Genomic DNA, 18,099 nt, shown 5'->3' with positions numbered 1-18,099 from the left:
CTTTGTTTTGCTAATGTTTAACTTAAGTTTTTTCCATCTCAACCATTCGTCTAAGTTTTGCAGTTCACGGTTCATCTTGACGAAGCAATCTTGCAATGTCTCAGCAACAATGAATATCACTGTGTCGTCAGCAAACAAGTTTACGTCACTGTCATTTAACACCTGTTTAATGTCATTAATATAAAGCAAGAAAAGCAGCGGCCCCAGAACACTTCCTTGAGGTCCACCCAGATTCACTGGTCCCGCCGATGATTCACTGTCCCTGTAAATAGTGATTTGTGTTCGCCCGTTCAGGTAACTTTCAAACCAGTTCAATACAGGTCCAGTTACATTATAATTGGAAAGCAAATCAAGTAATTTCATTCGATCTACTGTTTCAAAAGCCCTCTTCAAGTCAATAAATACAGCCAATACTATTTTTTTCGTTTCGATAGCCTGTTTCCATTTCAGGAGTAATAAATTGAGAGCCGTTTCACAAGAGTGGTTTTTCCTGAACCCTGACTGTTCCTCAACCAGAATTCCATTTTTCGTTATATGTTCCAACAGTTGGTCTTTGATAACGATTTCGAGGATCTTTTCGTATAATGGCAACATATTCACTGGTCTCCGGTCTTCTGGCTTGGACGATTTCGGATTTTTTGGAATCGGTATAACAACAGATTTCTTCCAAGTATGAGGGCATTCGCCCCGAAGCATAGATTCATTTATTATATATAGTAGATTTTCTTTGATTAGATCAAATGCATCTACTATATGATTATTTAGCTCGATAGAGGCTAAGGGAAGGGTAGTCAGATTATATTTTCCATTTTTAACGCCTCTATCCCTTGAAATGTGTATATTCATATAGACCGCATAGTTTTACTAGCAACACCGCTCCAGGGAGAAGTAAAAACTCTCGCGTTTTATCTCTTTTCCCATTCGCTGCTCTCCGCAAATGGTGACGTAATGATGACGTAATTTTTCTTGTATCATTTATTGCTTTGCACTTGTCTGTGCAGTGGGTTTCACTATAGTAAAATGGGACGATATATGCGGTTTAAACTTGTATGCAGGCTTCGAAAATGGTATGCAATGTTTGATACAGATCGGATATGCAATCAACAGTCTTCGTTCCTCTCTCAGTTCAATCACTAAATATTACACAAGTGATTACTGACATTCATACAAGTATCTGAATGATCCTCTCATATTTGGTTATATGTTAGTGAGAGTTTACTTGCATGACACATTGTGTATCATTCGATTTTGATCGAAATCCAAACACTGCTGAGAATAGAAGAGCGGAATCGAGACAGTATTTTTCCGTTCTAATCGAGAATGAACTTTGCGAAGAGGATAGGTAAATATTTTCTGTCTCAAATAAAGTGAGGCATAAACGGAGAACAGACGGGTGAGTTTTATCTGTGAATGAGTGTTGTTGAACGAATTTCGATGCGATTTTGCCCATACCTGATATGCAATCAAGTTTGTTTGTTTCTCTTCTCTCACAGCGTAAGCAGCGAGTGAAATCTTTAAAAAACATACCCACTCCATTCGCTAAATTGTTCACTTGTTTTGCTATCATCTCTATTTGTGTTATAATCAAGAAAACTGCTGAATCTCCTGTCTAATGGTATATAGTATAACATACATCGCTTTTGCGTAATATGCATTTGGAATCTTTTAATTTTTTGTTACATTTTTCGTAGAGTGACCCCCAATACTAAAATTAAAGACGTAGTCACAAATAGTCGTACATAATGAATAATACGTACAAATTTAAGTAGTTTTATTTTCAATACAAATTTTAAGATGTACCGTAAAGAATAGTTTGCAGGATCGTGAAAGGTATTTTTGTAGTGCTAACCTTCAAACGATAACCGTTAACACTTCATGACAATGTGACATTTATTTCACAGAATACAATGTAAACACCTGTACTAGATCGCAAAATTAATGATGTTTTTAGTTATTATTGATTTCTCAGATGCACTCTGTAAATCGATGCCAAAAACTGCATCACTATGAAACACTTATCTCGAGCAGACCTCGGACAAATTGCGAATAATCGGTTTTAAAATTATTTTGATTTTTGAAAATAGTCACGTTTCGCGTCTAAAGTTGAAGGAACTTAATGTTCAAGCACTGAAAAACTTGACATTATTGTAAATTTTAAATGTGATTTGTTCCGATGCAACTGAAATGTACTACCAGATACTATTGATTCGATTGTTTTTCATCCAAGGCCAAACAAGGAATCTAGAAGAACAATGTCATTGGTTTCCAAAACCGAAACTGTCATTGGCCTAGGAAATAGTCGAATAAATCAAATAACGCTCCAACAACAGCCCGGTTGTTGACATCATGACTTGGGTAATTTCATCATGTATTCGTAGAAGAACCAATAACGCATCTCCCGCCGAGTTCGTCTATACTGTCAATAACAAATCTCCCCCGCTACCACCCGCTCTCGACACACCACATCAATGCAAGCCGACGATTTATGCTCAGTGCACTTTTCACTGCTATTGATACGCGCCAGCCAATCGAAACACCGGCCACAAACAGCAGCTAGATTGTGCCTCCAGCAGTGATAAAGAGCCGGTAATGTTACAGAACTGTACGGAAAAATCCGGTACTGGCGAACAGTGAAACCTTCCAATCGTGGGAACATGGGTCTGTCCCTGAAACTTTTTGGTTTCGTAAATATTATTTTGGCTCCTTTTCGTTTGCATTGTCCACGATCGAATTTGGAAACCAAGAATGATAACAATATTGTTCACGGTCAGCAGAGGGCAGTCATCAATTCGCCGAAATCCTTTAGTTAGAACGCCGGTAAAATGAACTGTGCTCTAAATATGATGGACCCTTTTTTTTCGAAATCATCTCACCTTCAACTCTTTGACACCACAATCTCTCATATTACCGGAAAATATAAGTGTTTCGGGTAGACTAATGACTGGAAAACAAACGATCACAGGAACGTGTTTGTGACAGTTCAGGGCTACACCTTACTAGATAAGCTTTAAGCTCGCTGGCCGGTGTAATCCAATGATACCACACTGTAACCCAATTAACCGTGGAGTTGGTTTCGTCATCACTTAGGATTGCACTGACAGAAACTTTGGACCCGCTGCCATAACGATGGGATGATGGGGATCATCACAGTCGCAACTGCATCTGCATGCATGACCGACGGCAGCAGTGATAAGCATTCAAAGTGTGAACTGTCGGTATTATAATTATTCGTTGTTGTAGCACAGTGCTTGGTCGTGTTTTTGTGCGCGCACCGGTCTATGCAGTTAGAGAGACAAAACACAATTCAATTTCGAGAAAAGGAAAATGTTTGGTAAACAGCTTCCAGTAGATGAAGTGATCGGAAAAGGGATGGCTGTATTTTGAATGGGGATCGTTTCTAGCTGCATGCGATAACGTTCACAAGGACACGTGTCAAACATTTTGTGTCACTTGATTAGAGTGTGCAAAAACATCATTGGAAGATGATCGAAAAGATTCCAATTACTACCAACTGATTCAGCATGATTAGAATAGAATACTTTGTTTATAATAGAGCTTGTTTTGCCTTTTTTTTTTCGCATGTAGGCAGAACGGTGTTACTGTAAATAAAGCTTAAATCATTTAGCAATGGGACAGATTTGAATGTGTTTATTTCGTTAAATATTCAATTAGTCGGAAAACTGAAAAAAATATTGGGTTACAATACGTACATTAAGGGAAACATTATAGTACAAATACACTATAGTACTATAGTACAAATAATTTATTATTATTTCGAAGAGTTCATCTAATTTTTCCATCAATGCGACTCATACACCGGCGCAAGCCACATCGGTCACGGTTTCCGTTACCCGATTTAACCTATGTTCCATCTAACCGATGTTTTCAGCTATGCTTCCCTTTATTTTTGACTTTCACCTCAAAATTGCCTAATATTTCTCTATTGGGATTGAACTGAGCACAGCCCAAGTATTTTTTCGTTATCCTCGTGCCATCGTAAGATTCCTTACTGACCGAAGACTAAATCTGACCAAAAAGTCACTGGACCATTCAAGACTCGCCAGAGCCCAATCGGAGAAGTTTCGGTGCTTCATATGGTCAAGTGGCTTTAGTTCTTGAGTCATTTTGATCTTGTAAGGATGTAGCACAATATCTTTTGGCAAAATACCCTACAATGAGGTTTGGGAGATGCCCAATTCTTGAGAATATCGTGCAATTGACTGATTTGGGCCAGTTCGGATGGATTCACTTACGGCTGCGATATTTTTGTTGCTTCGTGCGGGGTGGCTTCTCGCTTGCACGGGAACATTCAACTGCGAAAATGTAGACTCAAATTTGGTCATCAAACTATGCACAGCCTGCCGACTGGGACAACTATTACGACCGAAAATTGGAGTAAGCGCTCTTAAAGTTGCAATCACCGACTCCGAATTCCTTTAGTAATTTTTAATAATTGGGGGTGTTGCGGGTATAACGGACAGTGGGGGTATAATGGACAGGTAGTTGATTTGTATAGTTGCATTATGAATTTAAAATTTCTGTTGATGGGAACCCCTTCTACATGTTATTCTGTAATATTTAAACCATCCTATGACAATGAATACTGATCGAAAGTGGAATAGGGAAACAAAAGCGATATTAGGTATGTAAGTAAAAATAAATTCATTCGTGAGTGGTTATATTATTGAAATAATTGCACTGGTAGGGTTGAAATGGACAGTCACATCCAATATCACATCCAATGCACGATGGAAAGTGAAGGGAAGAATATTCAATTTTTTTTCCTATAGTTTTCTCTGTTTGTTCTATTTCCGTTACTGGACACACAAACACTGAGAGGGAGCGAAATTATTCTTATATTTAGGGATAAGACAACGATAATTCCACTGTAAAACAGTGATATCTTCGACCTCTCTATTGAAATTAGTCATCGAGAGAGATAATCATTGCAAAGAGGGGCCATGTTTGTATCAATTGCTGCAAAAGTGTCTTTAATACTGGAAGCATTGCGGTGACAATGGAGTCGGAAACATTTAAACACGTGAAGATTTGATCCTCAAAGTCAGACAGCTTTAGAAATCCCGATTGGGAGGTTGTATTTGACGGTAAAAAAAAAAGGGCAGTTGGTGTCCCCTCGAGTGCTGGGTCGTTCGAAGGTGAATTATTGCCACGGAAGCCAGGAGGAACCTGATTTTGCTTGTTCTCTGCACTCGATAATTAAGGCAAGCTAACAGGGAGTATCACCGACGGGACTTGTCGTTGAATTTTGGGAGTGGACACATTTTTACGCCGGGGATTCCCTTGGAAAATGAACGGTGTGCCCTCATTAGCTGTATCCGCTTTCAATTCGTCAAATGGCATCGTGTTGAAGACATTGTGTGTGTTGATTGTTTGTTAATATTGGAGCAACGGAAGAGCGCCCTTTAAAATGTTCGCAAAAGTGCGCTTCGACCGTTCCTTCAAAGAGCGCTTCTGTTTCTCCCAGCGACTCTTGTAAGTTTCACATGCTGATAGCTCATGTAGGGTTCCTCTGCAATATTGACATTTTTGCTCAATCGCGGAGCCAGCAGAAGTGACTTGGGACGGACCGGCTCGGCCCTTTTTTCCTCCTTCATTGGAGACTTTTCCGAGTTGGCGACACTCCAAAACTTTGACTTCCTCCGAAGGTAGCCTCTTGAATTTGCCAACTGCTTCGCTTCTAAAGGGTGTGTCACATCAAATTGCATCACGGAAAAAACGCTGTAGAAATTTAATTTTTAGAAATTATATCTTCTGCTTTCGCTTATAATCAGATAAGAGTGTATAGATCACGTTGGCCATGTTTCACTGTCAATTTTTCGTAAATTTGGAAAAATGTCGTCGAACGAAAACAGAGCGTCGTGAATTAATCCTGTGCACTCATTTCGAGAATCCGGAGTTGTCACATCGGGACATCGGTAAGATGCTGGGAATCGTCCAATCCACGGTCAGCAGAGTACTAAAACGATACTTCGAGAACCTAACCATCGATCGGAAGGTGAAGAACGGCAAAAATGGATGCTCCGTCAGTGAAAAAGATCACAAGCGCGTAGTTAAGCAGTTTAGACGTGATCCGAGAAGTTCGGTCCGGGATGTCGCCAATAAGCTGAATTTGTCAAGTTCATTCGTCCAGCGGACCAAGCAGCGGGAGGGCCTGCGTACATACAAGGTTCAGAGGGCTCCTAACCACGACGAAAGGCAAAACATGGTGGGGAAGACGCGAGCCCGGAAGCTGTACACCGAAATGCTGACGAAGCCGCATTGCCTGTTAATGGACGACGAAACCTACGTCAAAGTGGACTTTCGTCAGCTGCTGGGCCTGTTGTTCTTCTCCGCAGAGGACAAATTCAGCGTCCCGGAGAATATTCGCAAGCAGAAACTATCCAAGTTTGCCAAAAAGTACATGGTGTGGCAAGCGATCTGCTCTTGCGGAAAGCGGAGCGCCCCCTTCGTGATGACCGGCACGGTAAACGGGCAGGTTTACCTTAAGGAGTGCCTACAGAAGCGCTTACTACCACTATTGAAGCAGCACGAGGGCCCGACCATCTTCTGGCCGGATCTCGCTTCGTGCCACTATTCAAAGGACGTGTTGGCAGGCCCTCCGGAAGAACCCAAAAGTTGTCAAATCGGAGGCGGACTTCAAGAGAAAATGGATTTCTGTTCAAAAAAAAAAACTACAACCTGGCGTTGTACAGAACCTTATGGACGGGGTAAAGAGGAAAGTGCGAGCATACGGGCTTGGGCTCGAAGTATGAATAAAAAGAAAATGCCAAAAGTTGTTTAATAGTTTTTATTTTACTGTCTAAAATTTTCAAAAAGATTGGTCTACTGGGCGAATTTCTACAGCGTTTTTTCCGTGATGCAATTTGATGTGACACGCCCTTTAATTTTTTCGCACGTCATACCCGTTTCTGTTATCACCTCCCCAATTTTTACGTCATGGGAGGGAATGAATACGCGATATTCGAGAGTGAATTTCTGATCAGCACCAATCTGATTTGCGTCCTTTCGGCTAGTCACGACAACTCGCAATTTGTTCAGTCTTACCTTACAAATTTCAGACACAGAAGTGTATATGTACAGATCTTTCTTTATCTGAATGATCTTCAAGACCTCACCATTTAATTTTGGCCTGCACAAAACACTCCTTGGGGCCGTTCCAGGTGCATTTTCAGGATAGAATCTGACACGGGGAGCGGAGACAACAGAGGAAGATGGCAAGGACGAATGTTGAGTTGGAACGGGAGCACTAGAAGGGGGAAGTGGGTTCGAAGGTGGGAGAGAGAGATTGGGAGATTCTTTTCGAGGGGGGCTTGATAGAGTGCGCTGACTCGTCCCCGGAAGAACCTTCCAATGTAGTAATACGTTTCAACGTTTTTACTGTCCCGTTTTTCGTACAAAAAGAGAAGTTACTCGTTTCAAAATCGGAGATCTCCATATCGGCAGACTCCCCACCACCCTCTGTCGTTGGGTGCATATACTTATTATTAATTTTATAAATATAGAGTAATAAAAAATAATAATAATAAAAAAAAAAATTAAACACTTATAATTACTTTTTTATATGTATGTTCGCACACAGTGCGTACGATTTGTTCTTGCTTGATCAATGTCTGCATTCCATTGTCCGTCAACGAATGGGCTATCGATGCCGATGAACAGATAAGGGGCTGTCCACATACCAGGTGGACAATTTCAGGGGGGAGGGGGTTGTAGGGTGTATGAAAATGTACACGCTTGTCCACGGAGAGGGGGCAGGGGGTATAGACAATGTCCTCGTGGACACGAAAAATGAATATTTTTTTCAAATATCACCGATACATTTTAAATATATAAAAAACTGTTTTATATTTAAGAATTTTAAAACTTTCCGCCCAACATGAGTATTCCGTATTTATCAATGAACGAATATCATTGAACTTCTGTAATATTATCGAACTTCTTCACTGAAATCCATATTCTAAAAATAACTCACGTAAACTGTGAGCGTCCGAGATATTTTGTATGATCGTATAACTTTTATATTTGCGGGCTATGCACAGACGTTCCTACCTCAAACCTATAAAAAATAAGCGATTCCATAATGGTTAAGCTTCCATGATATTACACATATGGTTTTTTTTTTATCAAATACAATTTTCTATACAGCTTGTACAGCTCGAGAACAATTAGTCTTAGCATAATAATGTCTGTGTAGTTTTTCATGCAGAATTTTCATTTTTTCGCATTACTTTCCTCGAAAACTTAGAATTTTTCAAAGTATTGGAATCCTGTCAATTTCTAGGAATTATTATTTCATTTGCGTGAAATGATCCATGCACCACTAGTCGTCAAACTTGAATCAATTGACCCAGTATTCTATTTTTTTCAGAAAATTTCGCATAGATTGCAGTTGTAAAACATTTTAATTGATTGATTGAAGTGCCTTTTAAAAGTGAAAAATACTTGAAATTTATCGTTTTTTAAGGGTTTTATTATTTTTTCCCCAAAAATAAATGATAAACTTGATTGTTTCTGTCAACAAAATTAAAGTTCTCCAACCCTTCTACAATTCCTTCCTCAACACCACAATGTTATTCCTATTGTTATCTTTCACCATTTAAAATGTTCTACAACAGAATATTATGGAAAATTTTCTCATCTTTCAAATGAATTCAATTAAATTGTTCTATGTAGCGTACTTTTGAATTGGGATCAATTTAAGGCAAAAAATGGGTCTCAAGAAATGTTCAACTTTCATAGTTGAGATTTGAGCTCGATTTCATAGTTGGGAATCAATGAATCGTGAGTTGTCTGAGGTAATTCTTCCCCGCGAGAACTTTTGAAGTCATCTACACACTCAATGCAGAATGGTCTATAAGGATTTGAAAAATAATAAAATATCTTAATACGCTTTTAATACCCTCTGAAAATTCTCCGAACTATGGCGGAAAAGGTTTTGAATTGCGCTACCGACTAAAGGTGGATCGGACATCTAGAGTGAAGTTGAATCGCCATTAGCAGTGATCGATTATATTCCGGAGTGGGCAAAGAATTTGTTCACTGTAACTCTGCCATAAAACAATGCAAAACAATGCATCTCTGTAGTAAAATGTTCTACTGGAATTTCATATGAATCAAATGGAAGCAAATTAATCAAGTTGGTTGGATTATTACTGGCGTGTAAGTGATATCAACATTTTTTTTTGCAAGTGTTTAGAAAATCGTGAACTAAAAATGTATTTGAAAATGTTTTTAAATCCATTATATTTTATACAAAAAAATCATATACTCACAAGTATTTCAAAATTAAACTCATAGGAAGCATGTGCTTTGTTATGCTACCCATTTCTCTACCATACAAAAACAATGGGCCCCAACTGGTACAGGGTACAGCTAGTGAAATTTGAAATAAAAACAAACATTTCCAGGGGGGATCCCGGTCTGGAGAATCGACAAAATCGAATTTATGTTTTTTTTTGCATTTTTGGGAAGCATATGCCACTTTTCGATATTTGATTTTGTTGGAAAGTTACAGCCAGAAGTATGACCTCACCTCAAGGGATATAGTATTACTGTACGAAATACGACACCCCGTTCCTTCAGAACCGATACCACCAGCAAGGTACCAATTTTCAGACAGCATCTACGTATCCAGCTGTCAACAGCATAATAATCATTACTCATGCACTTAAAAAATGAAAAATACATCTTCAAATATACCTTAAACAATAACTAAAATACCCGAGTGTAGTATCTTACCATGTACCTTAAGAGGGTTTCTCCGAAATTTCTGAAGTACAACTCACAAATATATTTTTATTCCACTTGTTTATTTTTCAACCGACTTCACGTGCTGTTCAAACTCGACTAACTACTCCACGCATCTTCTCTCGACATCAACCTCGGCTCTCCGATTCCCTAATCCTCTCCCTCTCTTATTATTGCTCATATCTCTGAACTCTACACCGAGCTCTTCACTTTATTTGTAACATTCTAAAAAAATCCAATAAAATTCATTATTTTCTGACCCTCTAGACAGGGGTCCCTCTTAAATAGAATTTAGGCGCAAAACAGTTCTTTCCATAATTATTTTAATTTAAAAAGGAAAAAAATCCACGTGGACAAAGGGGGGGTAGGGGTATGAAACCGTCCACGCTTGTCCAAGGAGGGGAAGGGGGAGTTTAAAACCGTGCTTTTTTTGTCCACGTGGTATGTGGACAGCCCCTAATAGATCACAGCGTCCGTGATAATATTCCTTCTTCACTGATGACTGCTTTGTGAATTCCACCTCTCCTCTCCGCGGTTTGAACAACGCACAATTCAATGAAACGTTAGAACGAAAGAGTCTCTTTACTACACATTTCATAGAGACAGTCATGTCAACGATTGAAGTGTGTAGCAATGATAGTAGAAAAATGTGCTTACCAATTTAATACTTGTGTGTCCGGGCGTAGTGAATACCTGGGATCGAGGTCTATTGGCGAATATGAATAGCGATGAACCAATTCTTCGTTCAATTAATCCTATTTCTTCATCGGCTTCAATATTAATAAAAAAAATCAAAATTTGTCTAATACGATAATTTTTCATTCGTGTTCCTGAGGTATCAGGTCCAGTATTACTAATCATTCTATTTATGATACTATACACAGCTATATACAGCTAATCGAAAACACATTTTTCTTTGGTTAGAGTTCATTTCTCTAAGAATTTCGCGCCGCAAATTGTATCTCTTTGCCAAAAAAGTGTTGTTTTCACTGTGGGAAAGGTAATTAATCACATTCGGATTTGCGTGTCGTGTCTTTAATTAACGAACCCCCTCCTGGCAGGAACTCATGGCACACCGTTAACAATAAAGAAATTATTCTTTTTACTGCCTGATACCATTCAGCGCGTATTATATACTCCTAGTATACAAACCACTGCTGAGACGCTTGGAAGGAGGAACTAGTAACACGCATCGTCAACATTCCTGAGGGTGGTGGAAAAATCGATCCAAGCTAGACAGCGGGTTAATGACTTTTTCACTTTCGTTCGATACGAACGGTTACCCCGGCGTCATAAATGTTTCGATTTGGGGTTTTCCAAACACTTGGGTTAGAAGTTGAATCATCTTTGCAACTTTGGCGAATTCGTTTTTGCCACATGGATGAGTTTTTCGGATAAACTGATTTTTTTTCTGACAATTACATGCCTTTGTGGAAAAGTTCCTATTCATCATTGGTTTTATTCGAGCCGTTGTTAATCACTTCCCCTCAAAAGGGTTCTCCTATGATTATTGTTTGTTCTAATTAAAAACTGTTTATGAATTTCCGATATATGTTGCTGTCATGTTTCATTCCTAAACTTTGTTTGTTCAATGTATGTATCATCCTAAACGTTACTGCTTTGGTTGATGATGTTGTCTCTCACTGATTATAGTTTGTTGGTGTGCTATGTTTCAAACTTATCCTTTACGCTACATATTGGTTTCTTACGCCTTTGGTTTCGTGCCAAAAAAAAAAAACCACTGGAGGCAACAGTCTGACTGAGTCCTGCCATCGATAAAATATACGCATCCCTTTAAATTCATTTGATTCTTTGCTCCCCATTTGTTGGTTTGTTTTCGTTTTCGGTTTTTTGGTGTGAGTTTTGCTTTTCTCGGCTACATGTTAATGCTACGCCATGTCAGAGGAAGATTTCATTGTTTTCCTCGCCTTTCCATATTGGATAAAACCATGCGAGTGGATTTTTCCTTATCTATGGCATTATGCTTTGTGAAAAAATGTGTAACATTATGAGTGGTAGTATAAATAATAGCATGTAACAAAGCAGACAAATGGTTGTCTGTGTTCGATAAAATTCTAGCATATATGTTATTTTTATTTGTATTATATTTATGGTTCATTTGCGGTGAACTTTCTCTTCGTACGGTGAGTGATTTTTGCCCCTCTCCCAGGGGGAATCAAAGAATTCCAACTAAACAAAATAAATCACATCTGAATTGTGTGTAAATATATGTATAGTGGTTGTTTTGTGGTTATGTTATACTGTCATGAAATATGAAGCTGAGATCAAACCGTATTCATTCGCTAATCCTTCTTTTCGAGAAGTATAAAATAGATCTTCTATCCTTTCTATATTCAATAACAATTCACTCGAGTTGCTCTAAGCTTAACACCAAGTTGAGGCTCATTCCCACGGTTGGGAAAAGCCCCGCGATTCCCTAGCATACCATCAGCGTTAAAAATATAATGACTCTCCTGGTGAGGAAGAAGCGGGAAAGAGAGCGGGAAAGGGATTCAGTTGGTGAGGGACCGTTATTTCTTCCGGAAACGTTGACCACACTCGAGTCAATAGTACATCCGGTCCCGTTTCAATTCGTTGTCCAGATCAGCCAGCTGCTGGAGGAAGCCTTCATTGGGCCGAATGTCCCGATGCATTCGGACCGTTCGGATCGCCTCAGCGGCGGACATCTTGCGGGCAATCATCAGGTAGGCTAGGACACAGGTCGCCGATCGTGACATTCCCACCATGCAGTGAACCAGCACTTTGCCTAGGTCGATTAAACGTAAATGTACATTCTCCTTTAACATCAGCTAAATTGTTCATAATTACCTCCACTGTTGATTCCATTCTCAATGAACTTCGAAGCGATGTAAAAGTAGCGGCTTATATCGGTCGTCGGTTGATCTACCAAATGAAAGCCCATATATCTGAAAGTAGAACTAAATTTCCTCAGCGATGGCGGCCTGAACTCATCGCACATTGTCAGCGCAGTATCGGCGTTATTTGATGTTCCCACCTCAGTGCGCTTCGATTCCCCTCAGTCGTCTGGAGAGGGTGGCGGATCGCACTGGGAAGTCATAATTCCCCGATGGGAAAACCAATCGTCCTCGATACCACCCATGACAATCGATTGCCAAGTCAACTAAATGAACAAGTGCCAGTGCGAACGAGTTTTTGGTACAAACGGGTGCCTAATTGTGGTGGGGTCAAGCAAAGCGCTTTCTTGTGTGCCAGAAGAAAAAAAAACTGATTGACGTACCTGACCCCGGACATGTCTCGATAGTAGCTGTGGCCTGTGTCTACCTGCCCGAAGCGTGTTCCTTCCGCCGAGTTGAGCACGTGTGTGATTCCAATCAATCGTAAATACTGTTTGTTTCTGGCCGCTGACCTGAAATGTGACATGCAATTAGTTTAATTACATACTTGAACATTCAAGGATCGGGTTCCTGTGTGGGGTTTATTCTTCAAGATACTCGGCGATATAGATTCGTTTAATGCAAACAATGTTTAATGTTTGGGAATGTAAAACGATAGCTAATACTGAATAGTATGAACTGGTTTTGGGGAAGTAACTCAAGCCGTAAATAATGTATATTTCGGGAAACCTTTTTTCCACTTTATTGTTAGGGCTGTAAACAAGTGTCAATTTTATAAAATTAACGGTACTTAGAATATGAAATCTCTATATGTGCTACCGAAGTTTTTCGTAACTGCATTCTAACGAAAATTCCATGGTTAACATGGGAAAAAGCTCACAATTTTGTAGCGAAGGATTCAGATTTGATATAAAAGATGGATATAGTATTGATAACGACTAATTATTCGAAAGAAGTTTGTTAGCTATTAACCCATTAACGACCAAGCTGTAAAAACAATTTTTATTACAAATGCCATTGGTGTAATTTCGATTATGTATGCTAAAGAAACCCCAATGTTCAAGAATTATGTTTTTCCCATCTTCCATTTTCCGGGAAATGACTGCCGCACTTTTTTTTGCAAGCACAAACATACTGCGAACGGAAAATCAGTTCAATTAGCAAATATACAGTATTCATAAATGCATCAATTTTATATTCACGGACGAACAAGCACAGGAGGATAGAGGTCTCTAAGTGTAAACCTGATTTAATCCACCTAAGGTGAGATGTGACATTTCTTATTTCATGTAATTTCAACTTATTACTTTTATTGTTGGCCGTGGAGACATTGTTATGCTTAAGAATTATTTCTTTCCAATTATTCATTTTCCAAAACCTGCAAAATATCAAAATGATACGAAACAAACAATGTAAAGGGTGTGTCACATCAAATTGCATCACGGAAAAAACGCTGTAGAAATTTAATTTTTAGAAATCAGATAAGAGTGTATAGATCACTTTGGCCATGCTTCACTGTCAATTTTTCGTAAATTTGGAAAAATGTCGTCGATCGAAAAAGAGCGTCGTGAATTAATCCTGTGCACTCATTTCGAGAATCCGGAGTTGTCACATCGGGACATCGGTGAGATGCTGGGAATCGCCCAATCCACGGTCAGCAGAGTATTAAAACGATACTTCGAGAACCTAACCATCGACCGGAAGGTGAAGAACGGCAAAAATGGATGCTCCGTCAGTGAAAAAGATCACAAGCGCGTAGTTAAGCAGTTTAGACGTGATCCGAGAAGTTCGGTCCGGGATGTCGCCAATAAGCTGAATTTGTCAAGTTCATTCGTCCAGCGGACCAAGCAGCGGGAGGGCCTGCGTACATACAAGGTTCAGAAGGCTCCTAACCACGACGAAAGGCAAAACATGGTGGGGAAGACGCGAGCCCGGAAGCTATACACCGAAATGCTGACGAAGCCGCATTGCCTGGTAATGGACGACGAAACCTACGTCAAAGCGGACTTTCGTCAGCTGCCGGGCCTGTTGTTCTTCTCATCAGAGGACAAATTCAACGTTCCGGAGGAGATTCGCAAGCAGAAACTATCCAAGTTTGCCAAAAAGTACATGGTGTGGCAAGCGATCTGCTCTTGCGGAAAGCGGAGCGCCCCCTTCGTGATGACCGGCACGGTAAACGGGCAGGTTTACCTTAAGGAGTGCCTACAGAAGCGCTTACTACCACTATTGAAGCAGCACGAGGGCCCGACCATCTTCTGGCCGGATCTCGCTTCGTGCCACTATTCAAAGGACGTGTTGGAGTGGTACGAAGCCAACGGGGTCACCTTCGTGGCAAAGGAAATGAACCCGCCCAACGCGCCGGAGCTTCGCCCAATAGAGAAATATTGGGCGATTATGAAGCAGGCCCACCGGAAGAACCCAAAAGTTGTCAAATCGGAGGCGGACTTCAAGAGAAAATGGATTTCTGTTCAAAAAAAAACTACAACCTGACGTTGTACAGAACCTTATGGACGGGGTAAAGAGGAAGGTGCGAGCATACGGGCTTGGGCTCGAAGTATGAATAAAAAGAAAATGCCAAAAATTGTTTAATAGTTTTTATTTTACTGTCTAAAATTTTCAAAAGGATCGGTCTACTGGGCGAATTTCTACAGCGTTTTTTCCGTGATGCAATTTGATGTGACACACCCTTTAATCGAGGGTTGGGTGGTTATTATTCGGTCCGGCGGAAGAATATTTACACCAGCAATCTCATTAAAATCCTCGTTAGATGTACTGATCATTTTCTCCAGATCCTCAACACAAGAAAATCTACGGGCTGCCATTACCTAAGGTTAAAGATTTTCAATGCAATGCAAAAACAAATGAAAAACCTCCCGTCTTCCAAAGTAAATGAACCAAAACGCGCTGCAGAGGTTAGATGTGTTCGTATTAAATCAGCAAAAAAAAAAGTTCGTTATGGCAAACGTTCGATTTTTCGAACACTGAATTTTGCCGGCTGTTATTTTCCTGTACGTGACTCAATCGAACGATTTTTGCCCCATATCGCAATGTATGTTCTTTTATCAATGTAATACAGTACAAAAGCTCACATAATTTTGTATTTTATTAAGTTTTTTTTTATTGAAAGTAAGAACACCTTCCAAACATACTTGCTTCATATCGAATTTATTGCCCAATAAAGTTATACAAAATTGAATGAACTTGATAGTAAGTGGTAGCTAATAAATTAAGCTATCTTTTTGTGCAAAAACATTACCATATGATAGCTTTCCAAAGACATGAAAAATTAACAAAGTTGGTGTTCGATTTTTCGAACGCTTGGCCTAAAATGGGTTAAATCATTTGTAGATTCATATGATATCGCATTTCGCGGTCAACTGAATTTCTGCAAGTTTTAAAATCCACATAAACATTAAACATCGCAAAACAGCACATCAGTAATCCCTGTGCATCTTTATAATCACAATGCACATGAAGACAGGATGCTGCAAACGGATGCTTGCTTGATGTTTTCAAGTGCAGACACTCAGCACAATCAAATGAAAGAGACGGTAACTTTGCACAAGAATCATCAAAAGGCTCGAGATCAAAAAACTTTGAGCACATTCCAAAAGAGTGTATACTTGGGAGGAAGGTATGCGAAACAGTTGAAAAAGATACATGGAAGTGCATGAAGTATATCACCTGCGAAAATATTATTTGTTAATTTCATTGGTATATATTCATGTGTGTATAATCTATGAACATAATCTCTCAAGTGATGTAAACACGGTAGTGGTGCAATATATGCTATATCGGTAAAATGAACGAAAAAAGAAAGTAATCAGTTCGCTTCTCAGGAAAAAAAATCCAAACATCCCTGGATATTTTTTTCACGATAGGCAGTCATGGTATTTGGAGCGGTTGTGTCGAATGGATTTCCACATATTTCCAAAACCTCCCATATTTTTTCGACTCCAGATCAATTTTTAGGTGAAATAAATGAGAGTGCAGATTTAACACATTCGTCGCCCGTCACCCAGATATGGATGACACATTCCTCGTTCAAATTGAATAGGATTTTTAAAAGGAATTTGATAGAATAGGCACCTAAGTTTTACTATAGGATATGTAGAAAAATAATGAAATTATAACCATATCACTCATACCACTTTTTATTAATTTATAGTGCGGATGAAGCCATGCTGCAACGAGCGACTCGACAAAACGTGGAACGATACAGACTGAAACGAAGGCAGCAAACACATCTCTTTCGGGAAAAAAAATTAGTGGGTTATATCTATGATATAACCGCAAGGTTCACGTGGAACTACCTTAGCTTAGCAATCATTCGTTTGTATTGATTAAATTCTTGATTGAATGAAACAGTTTCCAAATTCAATTGAGTTCAATATATTTGCTCTGTGAGTGAAAAAAATGAACAAATGCCGTGTAAAGTCAATTCATTTATTGTGATTGATTGTTCTTCGTTACAAGTAAATTTAATGACGGACCTTTTACGTTTGGTATGATGACTAGAACAAAATATATGTACGGAAGAATTATCAAACGTTTGATGAACCAGCCTAAGGCTGAAAATCTTTCCAATAAAGACAAAAAAAAATTATCAAACGATTATTTTATTTTACATTTCCCTCTGAAGTTTACATCCCAAAAGTGTACATACTTCTCGAATCTCGAATTTGCTTGAAACTGGGAAGTTCATTCGCTTCTAGTGGCTGCACGATTTTCCCAGGTTCCTAAGTTTAGAAGATCATGTTAGGACAGACATATTCCACTCTGCACAAAGGCAAGCGAGGACAAAAGTACTCGCAGTTTGCATTTATTTGCAGAGCCGATTTCCCCAGAAACCACGGTTTTGAAGTCTGTGTTAGGGAAACATATTCCAGTCGGAACAAAAATACCCCCGACTCGCATGAATTTGAAATACCGATTACTCCAGGCACCTTGGTTTAGAAATCTCTATTAGGGAACACATTTCGGTGGGAACAAAAGCTCCCCCTACTTTCGTGTGTTCTTTTTCTTCTTTTTGGCTTTAAGAGGGTTTAAACTTTTCAGTTCACTCGCCTCTAGGCTCTTTCGTGTGCTTGCAATGCCGATTTCGCTGCTTGGTTTTAAAGTCTGTGTTAGGGAACATTTTTCGATGAGAACAAAAGTCCCCCTACTTTCATGTATTTGCAATGCCGATTTCCCCAAGGCTGCTTGGTTTTGATGGCTATGTTAGGGAAACCATAAATCGGGCCAATCAAAACGATGCAGTTAGGGCGTTTAGATAACGCCTAATATTTTACAGTTATTCAATTGTTTATCTAATGAAAAACAACATTTTGTTAGTTGCGATAGATGCGTAGAAATATTCCCTATCAAGTGATGCAAACATCTCTCCTATCCAGTACGAAATGTTCGAGCTATAAGCATTCGAAATCTTTCATTTTTTCCTGCATGTTCTGTGTTT

The 18,099-nt window shown here is 39.3% G+C and overlaps 1 protein-coding gene across 7 annotated transcripts in view; it reads right to left on the bottom strand.

Annotated features, from left to right (window-relative positions):
• Nucleotides 1-11,191: 11,191 nt before the first annotated feature.
• The window catches only part of LOC129780619 (dual specificity protein phosphatase 3), a 56,204-nt gene continuing 49,296 nt past the window's right edge, over nucleotides 11,192-18,099 (bottom strand). For 6 of the 7 annotated variants that reach the window (XM_055789082.1, XM_055789085.1, XM_055789081.1 and 3 more), the window contains 3 exons: nucleotides 13,028-13,156; nucleotides 12,598-12,707; nucleotides 11,192-12,535 (listed from right to left, as the gene is read on the bottom strand). In XM_055789082.1, coding sequence (XP_055645057.1) covers nucleotides 12,333-12,535; nucleotides 12,598-12,707; nucleotides 13,028-13,156 — 442 coding nt within the window. In that variant the 3' untranslated portion in view covers nucleotides 11,192-12,332. The remainder of the gene's footprint in view (nucleotides 12,536-12,597; nucleotides 12,708-13,027; nucleotides 13,157-18,099) is intronic. The other variant, XM_055789083.1, reaches the window with a different exon arrangement.

Source organism: Toxorhynchites rutilus, chromosome 3, assembly GCF_029784135.1.
Source record: "Toxorhynchites rutilus septentrionalis strain SRP chromosome 3, ASM2978413v1, whole genome shotgun sequence".
Taxonomy (NCBI): Eukaryota; Metazoa; Arthropoda; class Insecta; order Diptera; family Culicidae; genus Toxorhynchites; species Toxorhynchites rutilus.
The sequence above is the reverse complement of the archived record's forward strand: the minus strand, read 5'-3'. Positions and strand labels throughout refer to the sequence as shown.